Below are 21,812 nucleotides of genomic sequence, written 5' to 3'. Positions count from 1 at the left end.
ATGGGTTATTGTTGTGTCTCAGTCATTTTTTTGTAGATTGAAATACTGAGAGAAGAAAAGTCTTCAACGACAAAAGTTTGTATCTCACTTGGCTTGGCCTAATTTACTTTGCACAACTCGAGAGGTGCCTCTCTGATTGACTGCTTTGACTATGTGTGTTTTGTGTATATGCGTTACCGTGCGATACCGTCTTTGTTTGTGAATGTAATTTCGTAGAATGTATGTCGTTAACCCAGTGTCTGTGTATATTCTCAGGTGGCTGCACTGGGCTGGTTATTTGGTGATAAGGCCTACCTGAGGAGCAGCTGGAACATTCTAGATGGGATTTTAGTGATGATTTCAGCCATAGATATCCTGGTCTCATTGGTATCGAACAGCAGCCCCAAGATACTGGGCATGCTCAGAGTGCTGCGCTTGCTACGGACGCTCAGGCCACTACGGTGAGTTACACAAACAGCGGACCCACACAAATACACACGCACATACACTCACACATACAAACACATACGCACCTTCTCACAATACCACAAAAAGACCTGTTCCTGAAACAGTACAATATATCTACCAGCCAACAGAGCGTGAGACTTTCTCCATATACAGTATACTGTACTAACTTGACATGCTGTATCTCTTAGGCCTGAATCAAATTCACATTGAAATCGCAATATTGACATGTACATTATCCATATTTCAAGAGCTACATATCTTATGCAATATTTTGAAATGCATCTCAGTCGTGTGTAACGTCCGTTTGATAGGTTATTTCATTTTTTAAATTTCTCCTCTTGCGGCTGCTTCCCACTAGAGTTACTGGTTAAATATATAAAATCATAAAATAAGATGACTTTTAACACATATTTTTTTTTTAAATGACAAAAATGTAAAACATTATGCTAAATATAACGCATCAGTTTAGTGAAAACCATTCGTGTTTCATATGAGCGATTGTGCCTGAAATTTATATTTTTTACAGTTTGATTTATTTTATCATGGTGTCAGTGGTTTGAAAATATTGCTGTTGTGGGTGAGATTTTTTTCCCCATACATTTTCTCACTAAAAACAAATGGTTATATATAGAACCAAATAAAGGTTATTTGGCTTGTAACTATAGCAGATCCCTTTTTGGGGCTTTATATAACCATTTTTTGAAGTGTCTATAAAGAACCATGCTTTCAATGGAACCCTTTACTAAGGTTTTATAACAAGGGTATTCAACTCTTACCCTAGGAGGTCCGGTACCTGTGTGTTTTCTGCTCTACCTGATATTTAATTGCTACAGTAAAACTAGGTGTCCCAGGTCTATATCAGTCCATGATTAGAAGGGAACAACGAAAAAATGCAGTGGAACTGGCTTTGAGATCCAGAGTTGAGTTTTAGGGTTCTATAAAAAAAAACATAAAAAGAGGTTCTATATAACAACAAAAAGGGTTCCGCTATGGTTACAACCCTTTTTGGGGCTATATAGAAAACGGTTCTATATAGAAAACCTTTTTTATGGTTCTTTATAGAACCGTTATGGAGAATGGTTCTATAATGAATCTCAAAGGTTACTTGTAGATCCTTTTGAAGAAACATACAGATACATACATATTGTATTCTGCCATATTATATTGTTAAAATTCCATAGGCGTTATTCGTTTTTTTAGTTAACAAGTTGAATCAGGTGTGCTAGTTCTGGAACAGCTTGCGGTCGCTGATGAGAGAATTGAGCACCACTGACTTAGTCTACTGTTTTCAATTGACACAAGGCCATACATACAATACCTTTCAAAAGTTTGGGGTCACTTGTTTTTGAAAGAAAAGCACATTTTTTTTGTCCATTAAAATAACATCAAATTGATCAGACATGCACTGTAGACATTGTTAATTTTGTAAAAGACTATTTTAGCTGGAAACAGCATTTTTTTTAATGGAATATCAACATACAGCGTACAGAGGCCCATTATAAGCAACCATCACTCCTGTGTTCCAATGGCACGTTATGTTAACTAATCCAAGTTTATCATTTTAAATGGCTAATTGATAATTAGAAAACCCTTTTGCAATTATGTTAGCACAGCTGAAAACTGTCGTTCTGATTAAAGCAATAAAACTGGCCTTTAGACTAGTTGAGTATCTGGAGAATCAGCATTTGTGGGTTCGATTACAGGCTCAAAATGACCAGAAACAAAGAACTTTCTTCTGAAACTCGTCAGGCTATTCCATGCGAGAAATTGCCAAGAAATTAAAGATCTCGTACAAAGCTGTGTACTACTCCCTTCACAGAACAGCGCAAACTGGTTCTAACCAGAATAGAAAGAAGAGTGGGAGGCCCCGGTGCATGACTGAGCGAGAGGACAAGTACATTAGAGTGTCTAGTTTGAGAAACAGATGCCTCACAAGTCCTCAACTGGCAGCTTCATTAAATAGTACCCGCAAAACACCAGTCTCAATGTCGAAACAGTGAAGAGGCGACTCCAGGATGCTGGCCTACTAATGCGTATTTTTTTTGTATCAATTAGTATATTTGAGTTTAACCATAATATTTGTAGTAATATTTGATCAGCCTTTTCTGGTGGATTAAACTGAATTTGCAACCAACTTTCTATGGCTTGTTTTAAAAATAGCGAGATGGAGATTATTTCATTTTAACATAACCGAAAGTGAGAGGTTGTAATCTGAATAAAGGGAAAAGGGCAATTCTTGAACACGGGATGAGAAATTCTTACGAATCTGCTAGAGATGAAATGAAGAAAATGGCGCCGACAGAGAGGGCAGCCGTGCTTCTAGCTCCTAGGCAACTTTGCAGTATTTTTATTTATGTGTTGTGTCTTATATTATTAGCCCAAAATGTTTTTTTTGTGTTATTACATACATCCGGGAAGACCTATCGGATATCAGAGCGGCGGTAACTTGCCAGTATTACGACCAGGATATCAACTTTCCCAAATCTGATCCTTTGTTCGTACCCCCCAGGGCAATTGAACTGATTCCAGAGGCTGATCCAAAACACCACCGGCGGAGAAGAGGTGTTCGGAGTGGACTTCTAGTCCGACTCAGGAGGTGCGCACACCACCCACCGCTTCTGAGTATGTTACTCATTAATGTTCAATCCATGGATAATAAAGTTGACGAGCTCAGGGCGAGGAATTCCTTCCAGAGAGACATCAGGGACTGTAACATAGTCTGTTTCACAGAAACATGACTCTCTTGGGATATACTGTCTGAATCCGTACAGCCATTTGTGTTCTCAGTTCATCGCGAAGACAGGAATACAATTTTTTCTGGGAAGAAGGGTGGGGGTGTATGTTTGATGATTAACTAATCATGGTGTGATTATGCTAACATACAGGAACTCAAGTCATTTTGTTCACACGACCTAGAATGCCTCACAATCATATGCCGAACTTCACTGGACTTTATGCAATCTGGAATCCACATATCTTCAGGCCGCATTTATTGTAGCTGAGGATTTTAACAAAGCAAATTTGAGGAAAACGTTAGCGAAGTTCTATCAACACATTAACTATAGTACTCGCGCTGCTCAAACACTCGACCACTGCAACTCCAACTTCCGGGATGCCTACAAGGCCCTCCCCCGCTCTTCCTTCGGAAAATCTGATCATGACTCCATTTTGCTCCACCCTTCCTTTCGGCAGAAACGCAAATAGGAAGTACCCGTGCTAAGGACTATTCAACGCTGGTCTGACCCATCGGAATCAACGCTTTTTATCACCCAGACTGGGATATGTTCTGGGTAGCCTGAGACGAATATACTGATACTGTGACTGAGTTTATCAGGAAGTGTATAGGAGATGAAGTATCCACTGTGACTACAAACAGTCAGAATTGTACATACACCTTAGCAAAATACATTTAAACTCAGTTTTTCACAATTCCTGACATTTAATCCTAGTAAATATTCCCTGTTTTAGGTCAGTTAGGATCACCACTTTATTTTAAGAATGTGAAATGTCAGAATAATAGTAGAGATAATGATTTATTTCAGCTTTTACTTCTTTCGTCATATTCCCAGTGGGTCAGAAGTTTACAGACACTCAATTAGTATTTGGCAGCATTGCCTATAAATTGTTTAACTTGGGTCAAATGTTTCGGGTAGCCTTCCACAAGCTTCCCACAATAAGTTGGGTGAATTTTGGCCCATTCCTCCTGACAGAGCTGGTGTAACTGAGACAGGTTTTTAGGCCTTCTTGCTCGCACACGCTTTTTCAGTTCTGTCCACAAATTTTCTATAGGGATGAGGTCACGGCTTTTGGGATGGCCACTCCAATACCTTGACTTTGTTGTCCTTTAGCCATTTTGCCACAACTTTGGAAGTATGCTTGAGGTCATTGTCCATTTGGAAAACACATTTGTGACCAAGCTTTAACTTCCTGACTGATGTCTTGAGCTGTTGCTTCAATATATCCACATAATTTCCCCCCCTCATGATGCCATCTATTTTGTGAAGTGCACCAGTCCCTCCCGTAGCAAGCACCCCCTTCAACATGATGCTGCCACCCCCGTGCTTCATGGTTGGGATGGTGTTCTTCGGCTTGCAAGCATCCTCCTTTTTCCTCCAAACATAACGATGGTCATTATGGCCAAACATTTCTATTTTTTGTTTCATCAGACCAGATGACATTTCTCCAAAAAGTACGATCTTTGTCCTCATGTGCAGTTGCAAACTGTAGTCTGGCTTTTTTATGGCCGTTTTGGAGCAGTGGCTTCTTCCTTGCTGAGCGGCCTTTCAGGTTATGTCGTTATAGGACTCGTTTTACTGTGGATATAGATACTTTTGTACCTGGACCACAAGGTCCTTTGCTGTTGTTCTGGGATTGATTTGCACTTTTCGCACCAAAGTACGTTCATCCCTCCTGAGTGGTATCATGGCTGCGTGGTCCCATTGTGTTTATACTTGCATACTATTGTTTGTACAGATGAACGTGGTACCTGCAGGCATTTGGAAATTGCTCCCAAGGATGAACTAGAGGTCTTTGCTGAATTCTTTTGTTTTCCCCATTCCCCATGATGTCAAGCAAAGAGGCACTGAGTTTGAAGGTAGACCTTGAATACATCCACAGGTACACCTCCAATTGACTCGAATGATGTCATGACATAATTTTATGGAAATTTCCAAGCTGTTTGAAGGCACAGTCAACTTAGTGTATGTAAACTTCTGACCCACTGGAATTGTGATACAGTGAATTACAATCATGCACAAAGGAGATATCCTAACCGACTTGCCAAAACTATAGTTTGTGAAGGAGAGATTTGTGGAGTGGTTGAAAAATGAGTTTTAATGACTCCAACCTGTGTATGTAAACTTCCGACTTCAACTGCATATATTCTTAATTCCGTTCCTTTACTTTAGATTTGTGTATATTGTGTGTATTGTTGTGAAATTGTTAGATATTCCTTGTTAGATATTGCTGCACTGTTGGAGCATTCCACTACACCCGCAATAACATCTGCTGAACACGTGTATGTGACCAATAAAATTTGATTTGATTTGAGAGAATCTGTTCTGATTTGAGTATACATTTTGTATGATTGTAGCCTTTAGTGAGAGGTCTAATGCTTAATATTTAATCATTTCTGCCCTCCAAATTTCTGCCCTCAAAACTCCAAAAATGATGGCCGGTGAGTCGGAAGCAGGTGCAGGTGAACATTTGAATTAAACAACAAAACCAAGAACACGACACTAACATAAGGCAGTATGCCGAGACACAAGAACACAGGGAGTGTTTTTAAATGTATATATTTGTATGTTGGGGGTGATTTCGGGTCCGGGTGTTGGAGCTGAGCTACCTGGGAAGCCTCAGCCGGTTTGTAGGCTCCCATGCCTCACCGGGTTGGATAGGCTCCCATGCCTAAGCTGGATGAACAGTTACCCGTGCCTCAGCCGAGGCAAGTAGGGAGGTCTGAGCCAGCTCATCATGCTCTTACTTCTCAGCCGGTTCGTCAAGGTTTCTGCGCCTCAGTATTTGCGACCTGTCCGCTCTGGATCCCTGGGATCGTCCATGTCGTTGGCATCCTGCGGCTGGAGCCAAACGTGCCTTGGAGGGGGTACTGTCACGTACGCTCTCCCTCCGGCGCTCTAGGTCGTCATGCTCCTGCACCTCAGCTTGATTAACAGGCTCCCGCTCCTTAGCAGAGGTGACCAGTCCCCTCCTGCTCACCGGGATCGTCATCTTGGTCGGCGTCCTGTAGCTGGAGCCGCTCCCTCTCTGGCCTCTAGGTCACCAGGATGCTCATTTATGGCGCACACCTGTCACCAGCTTTACGCGTATTTGCGCATAATGAACTCACCTGGACTCCATCACCTCCTTCATTGCCTTCCCTTTATGTGTCACTCCCATTTGTTTCTTCCCCAGTCATCATTGTTTCTGTTTCATGTCGTTGCGCTGTTTGTGTTTCTTGTTCTGTTCATTTATTTATTAAATGTATTCACTCACTGAACTTGCTTCCCGACTCTCAGCGTACATCGTTAAAATATTCATTATATAAATAGGCCTGTTTAATTTTGTCTGGCTTACCGTTAAAAACAAAATTTGATATTTTTTGCTCATATCATTTAAAAAGTGTGGCAAGGCCATAAGCAAATACGTAAACTGGGATATGACTAAAGAGTTAATCAGGGTAATTCTTCCATAAATAACCCGGTATTTTCAATTCCATGCTAGTGTAACAGTATAACTTTAGACCGTCCCCTCGCCCATACCTGGGCGCGAACCAGGGACCCTCTGCACACATCAACAACAGTCACCACTCGAAGCATCGTTACCCATCGCTCCACAAAAGCCACGGCCCTTGCAGAGCAAGGGGAACTACTATTTCAAGGTCTCAGAGCAAGTGACGTCACCGATTGAAACGCTATTTAGAGCACACCACCGCTAACCGTTTCACATCCGTTACACTCACCCCCCTTTTGACCTCCTCCTTTTCCGCAGCAACCAGTGATCCGGGTCAACAGCGTCAATGTAACAGTATAACTTTAGACCGTCCCCTCGCCTATACCCGGGCGCGAACCAGGGACCCTCTGCACACATCAACAACAGTCACCCCCTGAAGCATCGTTACCCATCGCTCCACAAAAGCCGCAACCCTTGCAGAGCAAGGGGAACTACTACTTCAAGGTCTCAGAGCAAGTGACGTCACCGGTTGAAACGCTATTTAGCGCACACCACCGCTAACTAAGCTAGCTGTTTCACATCCGTTACACTAGCAAGATCTATTTTTGCTGACTTTCTATTGAAATGTATTGCAGTGAGATAATTTCTTTCTTTCGGCATATGAATATGGAGTATGTCCACCTCACCGTCAGACCATTTTATTTGTAAATTACTTGGTAATGTAAAAGTTGTATTTTTTTGTGATCCTGTTGGTGTGTGTTTGTCGTCGTGTGTGTGTGTGTGTGTGTGTGTGTGTGTGTGTGTGTGTGTTTTTCCCTTACCTCATGGCTCTCCTCTCGTGAAGCTCTAGAGGCTTTGCCTGCACTAAAATATTTATCAACATCTCAGGAAGAGCACAAAAATCAAATATTCATTTTTCCTGCCCAATTTACCCAAAAAACTCTGAGGATACCCACTTCAATCTCCTACCTGACCCCTCTCAATTATGACCCCTGACCGCTTGGAAATGGAATCTACTATCCCTGCCTCCAAACTAAAAGTGCTTTTATCTTCAAGTTCAGATTTGTGTGTGTGATCTCAGCAGCTTGAACCCATCAGACTAACAGTCATTTTCTATAATATAGTTTGTTTAGGTGATGTGGGTTTATGTACAAATATTGGGAAAGTATTCAGACCCCTTCCTTTTTTTCATATTTTCTTACGTTATAGCCTTATTCTAAAATTGATTAAGTAAAAAAAAATGTCCTCATCTACACACAATAGTGTTACAGATCCCTCTGGAACTGTGTCATTGCGCACACCTGGTCCCCATTCCCACTGATTGTATTTGTATAAATGTGCCCTTTGTTTCACCATTGGGCTGTCAATTATTGTTACTATGTCCGTTGGTCGTGTGATTACCTGTGCTGTGTGTTTTGACTTTCGTGCCGTTGTGGATTGCCGGTCTCGTCCCATGTGATAATCATTGTGCGCTTGTGTTATTTAATCGAGGTACTCCTTGCTCTTTCCTTTGGGTTTCTAGCCTGTGTGTTGTATACGTGTTTGTTTGGTCTTCATCCCTGTGCCTTTACATGGCACGCTGTAATTTTGGGTAATGAAAAAAATAATAATTATGCATTCCTGCGCCTGTCTCCCGACCATTTATGCCAACGTCTTATAGCTTGGGGGTATAAGCTGTTAAGGAGCCTTTTGGACCAAGACATGGCACTCCAGTACCACTTGCCGTGCAGTAGCTGAGAGAACAGTCTATGACTTGGGTGACTGGAGTCTTTGACACATTTTTGGGCCTTCCTCTGACACTGCCTAGTATATAGGTCCTTGGATGGCAGAAAGCTTGGCCCCAGTGATATACTGGGCCGTACGCACTACCCTCTGTAGCGCCTTATGGTCAGATGTCGAGTAGTTGCCATACCAGGGGGTGATGCAACCGGTCAGCATGCTCTCAATGGTGCAGCTGTAGAGCTTTTTGAGGATCTGGGGACCCATGTCAAATCTTTTCAGTCTCCTGTTGTTGTGTCCTCTTCACAACTGTGTTGGTGTGTTTAGACCATGACACCAAGGAACTTGAAACTCTCAACCCGCTCCAATACATGGCTGTATTCGGCCCTCTTGTCCTGTAGTCCACGATCAGCTCTTTTGTCTTGCTCACGTTGAGGGAGAGGTTGTTGTCCTGGCACCACACCTCCAGGTCTCTGACCTCCTCCCTTTAACCTGTCTCATCGTTGTCGGTGATCAGCCCTACCACTGTTGTGTCGTCACAAACTTAATGATGGTGTTGGAGTCGTGCTTGGCCACGCAGTCGTGGGTGAACAGGGAGTACAGGAGGGAACTATGCACGCACCCCAGAGAGGCCCTAGTGTTGAGGAGCAGCATGGCAGATGAGTTGTTGCTCACCCTTACCATCTGGGGGGCGGCCTGTCAGGAAGTCCAGGATCCAGTTGCAGAGAGAGGTGTTTAGTCCCAGGGTCCTTAGTTTAGTGATGAGTTTTGTGGGCACTATGGTTCCCACAAACTACACATAAAGGAATATGTAGTTCTTGTATTTATTCAAGTTTTCTGTCAGTTTCAACACTTTGGTAAGATCCTGACTTAGAGCTGGCGGGAATAGTGCGCGAGAGAGAAATAGGATAGGAAGTTAGCGACATTCGAGGTAGAGCGAGAGAAGGAGAGATGGATAAAGAAACGGAGGGAAACGTTAAGCTGGTGTTCTCTCTTCTCCGCTGACGCTACAGCTGATCGCTCCGATCAGGAATAATACAATAATAATATCTCTTTTGAGAGTACACTCAAAAAACAGAAAAAAAGGTGCTATCTAGAACCTAAAAGGGTTCTTTAGGCTGTCCCCATAGGATAACCCTTTGAAGAGCCCTTTTTGGTTCCATGTAAAACCCTTTCCACAGAGTGTTCTACATGGAACCCAAAAGGGTTCTACCTGGAACCAAAAAGGGCTCTCCTATGGGAACAGTCAAAGAACCCTTTTGGAACCCTTTTTCTAAGAGTGTATTAATTAGCTTTCAAACCCCAACGCTCGGACGAGAAGAGAGGAAAAGAGGGGAGGGGAGAACAGTTGAGGAGAGGTGGAGTGCATGAAAAGGCCATAATATTAGTATGCTGGTCTGGGTTTCTGTGATATATGGTATCTAAAGCTATAGATGTACTAAAGGCTGTCTCAGAGAAAGTTCAGTTAATTTGACAGAGAATTAAAGTTATGCTTCAAGGAGAGCTCTGAAAAGGAGGGCTTAATGTGTTCTGAACTGAGCTTGTGTGGCAAGCATCTCTTTTTGGACACTGTGTTAACTAACCTCCAGATGAGCTTCAATGCCATACAACTCTCCTTCCGTGGCCTCCAACTGCTCTTCAACGCAGGGAAAACTAAATGCATGCTATTCAACCGATCCCTGCCCGCACCTGCTCGCCCGTCCAGCATCACTACGGCTCTGACTTAGAATACGTGGACAACTACAAATACCTCGGTGTCTGGTTAGACTGTAAACTCTCCTTCCAGACTCACATTAACCATCTCCAATCCAAAATTACATCTAGAATTGGCTTCCTATATCACAACAAAGCATCCTTCACTCATGCTGCCAAATATACCCTCGTAAAACTGACCATCCTACCGATCCTCGACTTCGGTGATGTCATCTATAAAATAGCCTCCAACACTTCACTCAACAAACTGGATGCAGTCTATCACAGTGCCATTCGTTTTGTCACCAAAGCCCCATATACTACCCACTATTGCGACCTGTACGCTCTCGTTGGTTGGCCCTCGCTTCATACTCATCGCCAAACCCACTGGCTACATGTTATCTAAAAGTCTCTGCTAGGTAAAGTCCCGCCTTATCTTAGCTCACTGGTCACCATAGCAGCACGCGCTCCAGCAGGTATATCTCAAATCAAATCAAATGTATTTATATAGCCCTTCGTACATCAGCTGATATCTCAAAGTGCTGTACAGAAACCCAGCCTAAAACCCCAAACAGCCAGCAATGCAGGTGTAGAAGCACGGTGGCTAGGAAAAACTCCCTAGAAAGGCCAAAACCTAGGAAGAAACCTAGAGAGGAACCAGGCTATGTGGGGTGGCCAGTCCTCTTCTGGCTGTGCCGGGTGGAGATTATAACAGAACATGGCCAAGATGTTCAAATTTTCATAAATGACCAGCATGGTCAAATAATAATAATCACAGGCAGAACAGTTGAAACTGGAGCAGCAGCACGGCCAGGTGGACTGGGGACAGCAAGGAGTCATCATGCCAGGTAGTCCTGAGGCATGGTCCTAGGGCTCAGGTCCCCCGAGAGAGAGAAAGAAAAAGAGAATTAGAGAGAGCATATTTAAATTCACACAGGACACCGGATAGGACAGGAGAAGTACTCCAGATATAACAAACTGACCCTAGCCCCCCGACACATAAACTACTGCAGCATAAATGCTGGAGGCTGAGACAGGAGGGGTCAGGAGACACTGTGGCCCCAACCGATGACACCCCCGGACAGGGCCAAACAGGAAGGATATAACCCCACCCACTTTGCCAAAGCACAGCCCCCACACCACTAGACGGATATCTTCAACCACCAATTTGCCATCCTGAGACAAGGCCGAGTATAGCCCACAAAGATCCCCGCCACGGCACAACCCAAGGGGGGGCGCCAACCCATCTCACTGGTCACCCCCAAAGCCAATTCCTCTTTTGGTCGTCTTTCCTTCCAGTTCTCTGCTGCCAATGACTGGAACGAACTGCAAAAAATCTCTGAAGCTGGAGACTCATATCTCCATCACTAGCTTTAAGCACCAGCTGGCAGAGCTACTCACAGATCACTGCACCTGTACATAGCCCATCTGTAAACAGCCCATCTATCTACCTAACCTCTTCCCCACAAAGGAACAAACAGTATTTGTTTATTTATCTTGCCCCTTTGCACCCCAGTATCTCTACTTACACATTCATCTTCTGCACATCTACCATTCCAGTGTTTAATTGCTATATTGTAATTATTTCGCCACCATGGCCTATTTATTGCCTTGACTCCCTCATCTTACCTCATTTGCACTCACTGTACATATACTTTTTGTTTTCTTTTGTTCTACTGTATTATTGACTGTATGTTTTGTTTATCCTATGGGTAACTCTGTGTTGTTGTATGTGTCGAATTGCTATGCTTTATCTTGGCCAGGTCGCAGTTGTAAATGAGAACTTGTTCTCAACTAGCCTACCTGGTTAAATAAAGGTGTTCTCAACTAGCCTACCTGGTTAAATAAAGGTGAAATAAAAAAATAAAAAAATATCATAGGACTAAATTAAAATAATGGAGAAAATCAACGCTTGACAAAACTCTACAGCATTAATAGCTAAAAAGTATGCAGATCAATTTCTTTTCACATTCAAACTATCACACAAACAAAAGGGAGAAGAGCAACACACTAGAGCATTGGAATTCTACTTGTGATTTTCAGTTTGTCGGTTCAGAGTCTTTAGTTTGGTTTCAGGGGAGGAGAGGACTGTGTGAATTAAACATGAGTCTGTGTTTTCCCCTCAAGCATTGGAGTGTGTAAGGTTCACACACACACACACACACACACACACACACACACACACACACACACACACACACACACACACACACACACACACACACACACACACGATTAGAAGAAGACATTATATACATCCCTGACTGAGGTGACATTACGGCCAGTGAGAAAGAGTCCCTGTTCCTCTCTACTCATCTTTTTCTTCTCTTCAGCTCATTCATTCGTCCATCCTCAGTGACTGTTCTGTTCTAACACTCTGCATACTGGATATGCTGAATTAGGTAAGAAGGAAAAGACAAGGAGAGAAGAAAAAAACGATCCTACACTCTACTCCAACTACTCACATTGCCCCAGATACCAGTGCATGCGTGTGTATTTACGTCTCTGTCTGCAGGTGTGTGTGTTGGTTTTCCTCATTACGGATATTAATGCCATTATACAGAAGCAGAGAGGAGTCTCCAGGAGAGTGTGTGTGTGTATTTCTTTGTTTAACATGGCACATACACACCACTGTGTTCATCCATCAACACTGTGACCTCAATTCAGGCTTCACCACAGGGAATCCTGTTATTAGCACCTAAATGTCCCCTTTAAGACCCCTTACCTCCCCTTTATGTCTCCTTAAGTCACCTTATTTCAACATAGCTCTCTCACAATTAGCTGCAACCAGAGGGAAGATAGACGGTTCCAAAATGCCAGGGTGGTGGGGGTCAGGAGTGTTAGCCACATTGTCTATTGATGTATCCTCTCTGTCTTCCCTTGGTTGACCCCTGTCAGCTGTGTGTTTTGGCTCACCCGTCTCTCCCATCTGGGGGGTTGTATCCTCGTACCCCTCGCCCCGTGACTGAGTAGGGTAGGGTCCATCTCTCCTTCCATCTCTAAAGTACCTCCCTCTATCCATCCCTCCATCCATCTCTCCTTCCCCCTTCATCCTCCATCCCTTGCTCAGAGAGGTTTAATCAGAGTCGTTCTCTGCTCGGGAACGAGCGTCTCGCTTATTGCTTTACTTGTTGTCGTTCCTCCGAGCGAGGGAAGGACGGAGGGAGGGAAACCATGAATGAATAGACATTTTCCATGTATGAATAGACAGTATTGAAAGAGTCCCTGCTATAATCATCAGTGTGTATTGACTTGTCATAAAAGACTTGGCAAGACAAGCACCTTGACTACACCCTAACAATGTTTTTGTTCCAAAGACGCATCGTCTTGAATGTCATGAGGAGAAATCACTGCTTTTATATGCAGACTTAGAAAACAATGAGGTAAAAAACACTCATGATTTACTGTGCTAGATACATAAGCAAGGACATGGGAACGGTAGGAGAGACGAGACCCTACTTAACTGTACAAACAAAGATGGCAAGTTTCTATCCTCTGTGGACTCGCCAAATTTCTTGCCGCTTCTCCCTCGTCTTCTCATGTTTCCTCCCTCTATCTCGCTCTCTGGTATACACTGAGTGTATGGTCGGGGCATGGGGAGGGAGAGAAAAGCTTTTACAAAAAGTGGTCAAATATATAAAAGGTAGATTTTACACTTGGATTTTTTGGCAAGGACATATACAGTATTCTACCCTCCACAACATAACCCTCACTCCAAATCAAAACTCTAAACCTACAACCTGATTTTGGACAAAATGACCTGGAAGGATTACTGCTAACAAAGAGTATTATTTCCAAGCTATACAGCAAATACTCTGGCAAACAAACAACAGAAACCTGAAAACACCATCCAACCTTGCTAGGACAGAACATATCTGACTGCAACTTCAATTAATACTGAGGAGGGAAGTGAGAGGAGTCAAAGCCCTTGAGCTCAGCAATGGCCGGATAGTTTCACAGCCTACCTCACCCAAATGCCGAGGTCTTTGAAGCCCCCTCCGGCACTTCAGAGGACATTACAATACAGGAAAATGAAGAGACACCTTTTGCTGACTATTATAAAATTTGGAACATAAGCAACTTAAACTTCCACACAGACCATCCCCTGGCAGGCATAGTGCAGTGTTGGGGGGGGGGGGGGGGGGGGGGGGGGGGGGTGTTAGTGAAGGGTGGAATCTCAGGATACGAGACAACAAGGACTATGAGTCAGCCAATGTCAACCTGTACAAGTCTGGTACAGTAATGGTACAGGGCAAGCCCAAACAGTTTCAGCTAGACTTTCACATAATCAAAGAGATAGCTCAGCAGGATATGCTCTCTCTTGAGAAAGATACACCCTCCTCGAGTGTGTCAGACCAGACATGTAGACAGACATATAGACTTATACAACCCCACAGATGAGCAACCCCAAGTGGAAAGTCAGCCTCCCAGCACAGAGTACTACTCCCTTATTGAAATGAAGGATACATTCACCCAGCTGGAGGTACGGCACGTGGAGCTGGAACAGCAGGTGAACACACTCCAGTCAGCACAAAAAAATAGTCCAGCTCAACAACACCCCCTCAACCAGACCCGGAGAGCTGGAGGTGGAGAGAGACATATCTGCACTATGGACTGTGGTGAGACAACATCAACAGGAGAAAGAGCAGGAGAAAAAGAACAAACAGCAAACATATATACATGATCAAATACAAATCCTAGAATCAACTATTAAATACTGCCATAATCCACTGGATTCTCCAATTACATTGAATGAACTACAGGACAAAATACAAACCCGCCAACCCAAAAAGGCCTGTGGTGTTGATGGTATCCTCAATAAAATTATAAAATATACAGACCACAAATTCCAATTGGCTATATTTAAACTCTTTAACAGTGTCCTTAGGTCTGGCATCTTCCCCAATATTTGGAACCAAGGACTGATCACCCAATCCCACAAAAGTTACACAAAAGTTTAACTTGAGTCAAACGTTTCGGGTAGCCTTCCACAAGCTTCCCACACTAAGTTGGGTGAATTTTGACCCAATCCTCCTGACAGAGCTGGTGTAACTGAGTCAGGTTTGTAGACCTCCTTGCTCGCACACGCTTTTTCAGTTCTGCCCACAAATCTTCTATAGGATTGAGGTCAGGGCTTTGTGATGGCCACTCCAATACCTTGACTTTGTTGTCCTTAAGCCATTTTGCCACAACTTTGGAAGTATGCTTATGGTCATTGTCCATTTGGAAGAGCATTTGCGATCAAGCTTTAACTTCCTGACTGATGTCTTGAGATGTTGCTTCAATATATCAACATAATTTTCCTACCTCATGATGCCATCTATTTTGTGAAGTGCACCAGTCCCTTCTGCAGCAAAGCACCCCCACAACATGATGCTGCCACCCCTGTGCTTCATGTTTGGGATGGTGTTCTTCGGCTTGCAAGCCTCCCCCTTTTTCCTCCAAACATAACGATGGTCATTATGGCCAAACAGTTCTATTTTTGTTTCATCAGACCAGAGGACATTTCTCCAAAAAGTACGATCTTTGTCCCCATGTGCAGTTGCAAACTGTAATCTGTCTTTTTTTTATGGCAGTATTGGAGCAGTGGCTTCTTCCTTACTGAGTGGCCTTCCAGGTTAGGTCGATATAGGACTTGTTTTACTGTGGATATAGATACTTTTGTACCTGTTTCCTCCAGCATCTTCACATGGTCCTGGTTCTGGGATTGATTTGCACTTTTCGCACCAAAGTACGTTCATCTCTAGGAGACAGACCTCGTCTCCTTCCTGAGCGGTATGATGGCTGCGTGGTCATATGGTGTTTGTACTTGCGTACTATTGTTTGTACAGATGAACGTAGTACCTTCAGTCATTTGGAAATTGCTCCCAAGGATGAACCAGACTTGTGGAGGTCTACAATTTATTTTTTGAGGTCATGGCTGATATCCTTTATTTTCTCATGATGTCAAGCAAAGAGGAACTGAGTTTGAAGGTAGGCCTTGAAATACATCCACAGGTACACCTCCAATTGACTCGAATGATGTCAATTATCCTATCGGAAGCTTCTAAAGCTATGACGTAATTTTCTGGAAATTTCCAAGCTGTTTGAAGGCACAGTCAACTTAGTGTATGTAAACGTCTGACCCACTGGAATTGTGATACAGTGAATTAATTATATGTGAAATAATCTGTCTGTAAACAATTGTTGGAAAAATGACTTGTGTCATGCACAAAGTAGATAGTCCTTGTCACGCCTGACCTTAGATATCTCTGTTTTCTGTATATTTTGGTAAGGTCAGGGTGTGACTAGGGTGGGTACGCTAGTTTTTGTATTGTCTAGGTTTTTTTGTAGGTCTAGGGGTTTTGTGTTACGGTGCGTGAATGAGGACCCAAAAGCGAATTAACGTAAACAGAGCTTCTTTAATAACCAAACAAACGTAGGCTCAGATGGACCGGCAGATTCCGACAGGACAGGACAAGGTTGCAGCAAACATGACGATAGTCTGGTTCAGGCATGACTAACACAAACAAGAATCCGACAAAGACAGGAGCAGGAACAGAGAGAGATATAGAGACCTAATCAGAGGGAAAAAGGGAACAGGTGGGAAAAGGGGTGAACGAGGTAGTTAGGAGGAGACAAGGAACAGCTGGGGGAAAGAGGGGGAGAAAAGGTAACCTAATAACGACCAGCAGAGGGAGACAGGGTGAAGGGAAAGGACAGAAACAAGACACAACATGACAATACATGACATTTTGTATGTCTATGTTGGCCTGATATGGTTCCCAATCAGAGACAGCTGTTTATCGTTGTCTCTGATTGAGGATCATATTTAGGCAGACCTTTTTCCCTACTTTCTGGTGTGGGATCTTGACTATGTGTAGTTGCCTGTCAGCACTATTTTGTATAGCGTCACGTTTCGGTTGTTCTTTATTGTTTTGTTTAGTTAGTTTCAGTTTATTAAAATATGTGGAACTCTACACACGCTGCGCCTTGGTCTTATTCAGACGACGAACATGACAGTCCTAACCTACTTGCCAAAACTATAGTTTATTAACAAGAAGTTTGTGGAGTGGTTGAAAAACAAGTTTTAATGACTCCAACCTAAGTGTATGTAAACTTCTGATTCTGATTTCAACTGTATGTGTGAACAGCAACCTTGGGAAAATCCTCTGCATTATCATTAACAGAAGACTTGTGCATTTCATCAGTGAAAACAATGTACTGATTAAAAGTCAAATTGGCTTTTTACCAAATTACCGTACGACAGACCACATTTTCACCCTGCACACCCTAATAGACAAACAAACAAACTAAAACAAAGGCAACGACTTCCCATGCTTTGTTGATTTCAAAAAAGCTTTTGACTCAATTTGGCATAAGGGTCTGCTTTACAAATTGAGTGAAAGTGGTGTTGGGGGGAAAACATACGACATCATAAAATCCAGAGACAGGGATGCAGCTTAAGTCCCACCCTCTCAGACATATAAACTCAGCAAAAAAAAGAAACATCCCTTTTTTCAGGACCCTGTCTTTCAAAGATAATACGTAAAAATCCAAATAACTTCACAGATCTTCATTGTAAAGTGTTTAAACACTGTTTTCCATGCGTGTTCAATGAACCATAAACAATTATTGAACATGCACGGTAGGCAATTAAGGTCACAGTTATGAAAACTCTGAAAAACACCAAAAGAAAGATGCCCAGGGTCCCTGCTCATCTGCGTGAACATGCCTTAGGCATGCTGCAAGGAGGCATGAGGACTGCAGATGTGGCCAGGGCAATGAATTGCAATGTCCGTACTGTGAGACGCCTAAGACAGCGCTACAGGGAGACCGGACGGACAGCTGCTTTTCCTCGCAGTGGCAGACAACGTGTAACATCACACATGCGGGACAGGTACAGGATGGCAACAACAACTGCCTGAGTTACACCAGGAATGCACAATCCCTCCATCAGTGCTCAGACTGTCCGCAATAGGCTGAGAGAGGCTGGACTGAGGGCTTGTAGGTTTGTTGTAAGGCAGGTCCTCACCAGCCATCACCGACAACAACGTCGCCTATGGGCACAAACCCACCGTCGCTGGACCAGACAGGACTGGCAAAAACTGCAATTCACTGACAAGTCGCGGTTTTGTCTCACCAAGGGTGATGGTCGGATTCGCGGTTATCGTCGAAGGAATGAGGGTTACACGGAGGCCTGTACTCTGGAGCGGGATCGATTTGGAGGTGGAGGATCCGTCATGGTCTGGGTCGTGTGTCTCAGCATCATGGGACTGAGCTTGTTGTCATTGCAGGCAATCTCAACGCTGTGCATTACAAGGAAGACACCCTCCTCCCTCATGTGGTACCCTTCCTGCAGGCTCATCCTGACATGACCCTCCAGCATGACAATGCCACCAGCCATACTGCTCATTCTGTGTGTGATTTCCTGCAAGACAGGAATGTCAGTGTTCTGCATTGGCCAGCGAAGAGCACAGATCTTAATCCTATTGAGCAAATCTGGGACCTGTTGGATCGGAGGGTGAGGGCTAGGGCCGTTACCCCCAGAAATGTCTGGGAACTTGTACTGTAGGTGCCTTGGTGTAAGAGTGGGGTAACATCTCACAGCAAGAACTGGCAAATCTGGGGCAGTCCATGAGGAGGAGATGCACTGCAGTACTTAATGCAGCTGGTGGCCACACCAGATACTGACTGTTACTTTTGATTTTGACCCCCCTTTGTTCATGGACACGTTATTCAGTTTCTGTTAGTCACATGTCTGTGGAACTTGTTCAATTTATGTCTCAGTTGTTGAATCGTGTTATCTTCATACAAATATTTACACATATTAAGTTTGCTGAAAATTAACGCAGTTGGCAGTGAGAGGATTTTTTTTTTTTTTTTTGCTGAGTCTATTTCAACGAATTGGTGAGACCACTAGAACAGTCTGCAGCACCCGGCCTCACCCTACTAAAATCTGAAGTCAATTTTCTACTGTTTGCTGATGATCTGGTGCTTCTGGTCCCTAACCAAGGAGGACCTACAGCATCACCTAGATCTTCTGTACAGATTCTGTCAGACCTGGGCCCTGACAGTAAATTTCCAAAAATTGTTCCAAAAAAGGTCCAGTTGACAGGACCACAAATATAAATTCCATCTAGACACTGTTGCCCTAGAGCACTCAAAAAAAATATACATTCCTCGGCCTAAATATCAGCGCCACAGATAACTTCCACCGAGCTTTGAACGATCTGAGAGACAAGGCAAGAAGGGCCTCCTAAAGCATCAAAAGGAACATAAAATGTGACATACCAATTAGGATCGGGCAAAAAATACTTGAATCAGTTATAGAACCCATTTATGGTTGTGAGGTCTGGGGTCCGCTCACCAACCAAGAATTTACAAAATGGGACAAACACAAATTGAGACTGCATGCTGATTTCTGCAAATATATCCTCAGTGTACAACATAAACCACCAAATAATAATTGCAGAGCAGAATTAGGCCGATACGCTCTAATTATCAAAATCCAGAAAAGAGACGTTAAATTCTACAATCACCTAAAAGGAAGCTATTCCCAAACCTTCCATAACATAGCGATCACCTACAGATAGATGAACCTGGCGAAGAGTCCCCTAAGCAAGCAGGTTCTGGGACTCTGTTCACAAACACAAACAGACCTCACAGAGCCCCAGGACACAATTATACCCAACCAAATCATGAGAAAACAAAAAGAGAATTACTTGACAAATTAGAAAGAATTAACAAAAATAAATCTGCAAACTAGAATGCTATTTAGCCCTAAACAGAGAGTATACAGTGGCAGAATTCCTAACCACTGTGACTGACCCAAACTTAAGGAAAACTTTGACTATGTACAGACTCAGTGAGCATAGCCTTGCTATTGAGAAAGGCCGTAGGCAGACCGTAGGCAGACCTGGCTCTCAAGAGAAGACAGGCTATGTGCTCACTGCCCACAAAATGAGGTGGAAACAGAGCAGCACTTCCAAAGCTCCTGCCCAATGTATGACCATATTAGAGACTCATATTTCCCTCAGATTACACAGATCTACAAAGAATTTGAAAACAAACCCAATTTTGACAAACTCTCATATCTACTGGGTAAAAAACCACAGTGTCATCACAGCAGCAAGTTTTGTGACCTGTTGACACAAGAAAAGGGCAACACCACTGTAAATACAACCCATATTTATGTTGATTTATTTTCCCTTTTGTACTTTAACTATGTCCACGTCGTTACAACAATTTGAAATGTCTTTATTATTTTTGAACTTTTTGAACAAAAAACTTGACATTTTTGACTGTTTCTTTCACTTTTTTTGTATTATTTACTTAACTTGCTTTGGCAATGTTTACATATGTTTCCCATGCCAATAAAGCCCTTAAATTGAATTAAATTGAATTGAGAGAGAGAGAGAGAGAGAGCAGATGATAGAATTACATTTATGGTCATCCCAAATGTGTTACACTTGTGGTGTGGTGTGAGGGAGTGGATAGGTCTGTGAATGTGTTCGTGTGCGTTTGACCGACTGTGTTTCTCCATATCTGTGTACTGATCAGTGTTATTGATCTGGTCATAGTCTCAGTGTTATCTCCATATCCTCCGTATATCTTCTCTCAGTTTTTCTCTTAATGAACTATTGATTTCCTTTCACCCTCCCTTCTCGCCGAACATGAGACCACTGGACTGAAGACAAAGCTGAGCTTAGCATGCAGCCTCACGGATAGACAGTCAGGTGGTAGAGAGTGACAGACAAGTAGAAAGACAGAGAGGTTGAAAGACAGACAGAAAGATAGACAGACAGGTAGTAAAGATACCTACTGGTTAGGGGGAGAGACGGTGCAGAGAGAGAGGTGAGACGAGGGGAAGAGGTACTGGAGGGGTGAGGGCAATTGACTGTCACTGATTCCCTGTGACAGAAAAAAGGGCAGAGGGCTAGGAGACGAAGGGTGAAGAAGGGAAAGGGGAAGAGGAAGGAAGGGGAAGGGAAAGGGAAGAGGGGGAGGGAGAGCCACAGGCGTCTCCATCTGGCCTGGCTGCTCTGTAACAGACCTAAACAACTCTTTCTCTTTCTCTCTCTCCTGCACTCTTCATCAGTCTTCTAAGTTTAACATTGTGCCTCTGTGTCTCTCTGTGTTCTCCAGTGTTATCAGCAGGGCGCCAGGTCTGAAGCTGGTAGTGGAGACTCTGATGTCATCTCTGAAGCCTATAGGGAACATCGTGGTCATCTGCTGCGCTTTCTTCATAATCTTTGGTATCCTGGGAGTACAGGTGAGGATAGACAATTTATGCAACCCATACAAAAAGCCCCAGCATATTATTATTCATTTGTAAACATTAAAAAAATAATTCCACTTTGACATTATGGGGTATTGTGTGTAAATCAGTGACACAACATCTCAATTTAATCCATTTTAAATTCAGGCTGTAACACAACAAAATGTGGAAAAAGTCAAGTTTTGTCAATCCTTTCGGGAGGCACATGTTCCCAAAACAATAGGATTCAACCAATGTCAGGGAACATTTTTCTTTCAAGTAGTTTTCACGTCTTAATAACTTTGGTATGAGAACTCGTCTCTACTCCTTATACACACCAAACTCTTCTCTCCACCTCAGAGTTTATTATTATAATAATGTTTTACGTTTATTTAACCAGTAAAATACCATTGAGGTTAGAAACCTATTTTTTGAGGAGGACCTGACAAGAGGTCAGCAGGAGGGGGTCAGCATGTACACATAACACAAGAGCACAGTACAATACATAAAAAAAAAACAATTACAATGGTCAATACCATTTTCTTCT

The 21,812-nt window shown here is 43.1% G+C and overlaps 1 protein-coding gene across 1 annotated transcript in view; it reads left to right on the top strand.

Annotated features, from left to right (window-relative positions):
- The window catches only part of LOC110498733 (calcium channel, voltage-dependent, T type, alpha 1G subunit), a 198,628-nt gene that overhangs the window by 130,709 nt on the left and 46,107 nt on the right, over positions 1 to 21,812 (top strand). Inside the window, exons 19-20 of the mRNA XM_036956460.1 lie at positions 256 to 440; positions 21,154 to 21,280. Coding sequence (XP_036812355.1) covers positions 256 to 440; positions 21,154 to 21,280 — 312 coding nt within the window. The remainder of the gene's footprint in view (positions 1 to 255; positions 441 to 21,153; positions 21,281 to 21,812) is intronic.

This window comes from Oncorhynchus mykiss, chromosome 20 (assembly GCF_013265735.2).
Source record: "Oncorhynchus mykiss isolate Arlee chromosome 20, USDA_OmykA_1.1, whole genome shotgun sequence".
NCBI classification, from domain to species: Eukaryota; Metazoa; Chordata; class Actinopteri; order Salmoniformes; family Salmonidae; genus Oncorhynchus; species Oncorhynchus mykiss.
This window is presented reverse-complemented; position numbering and strand designations above follow the sequence as displayed.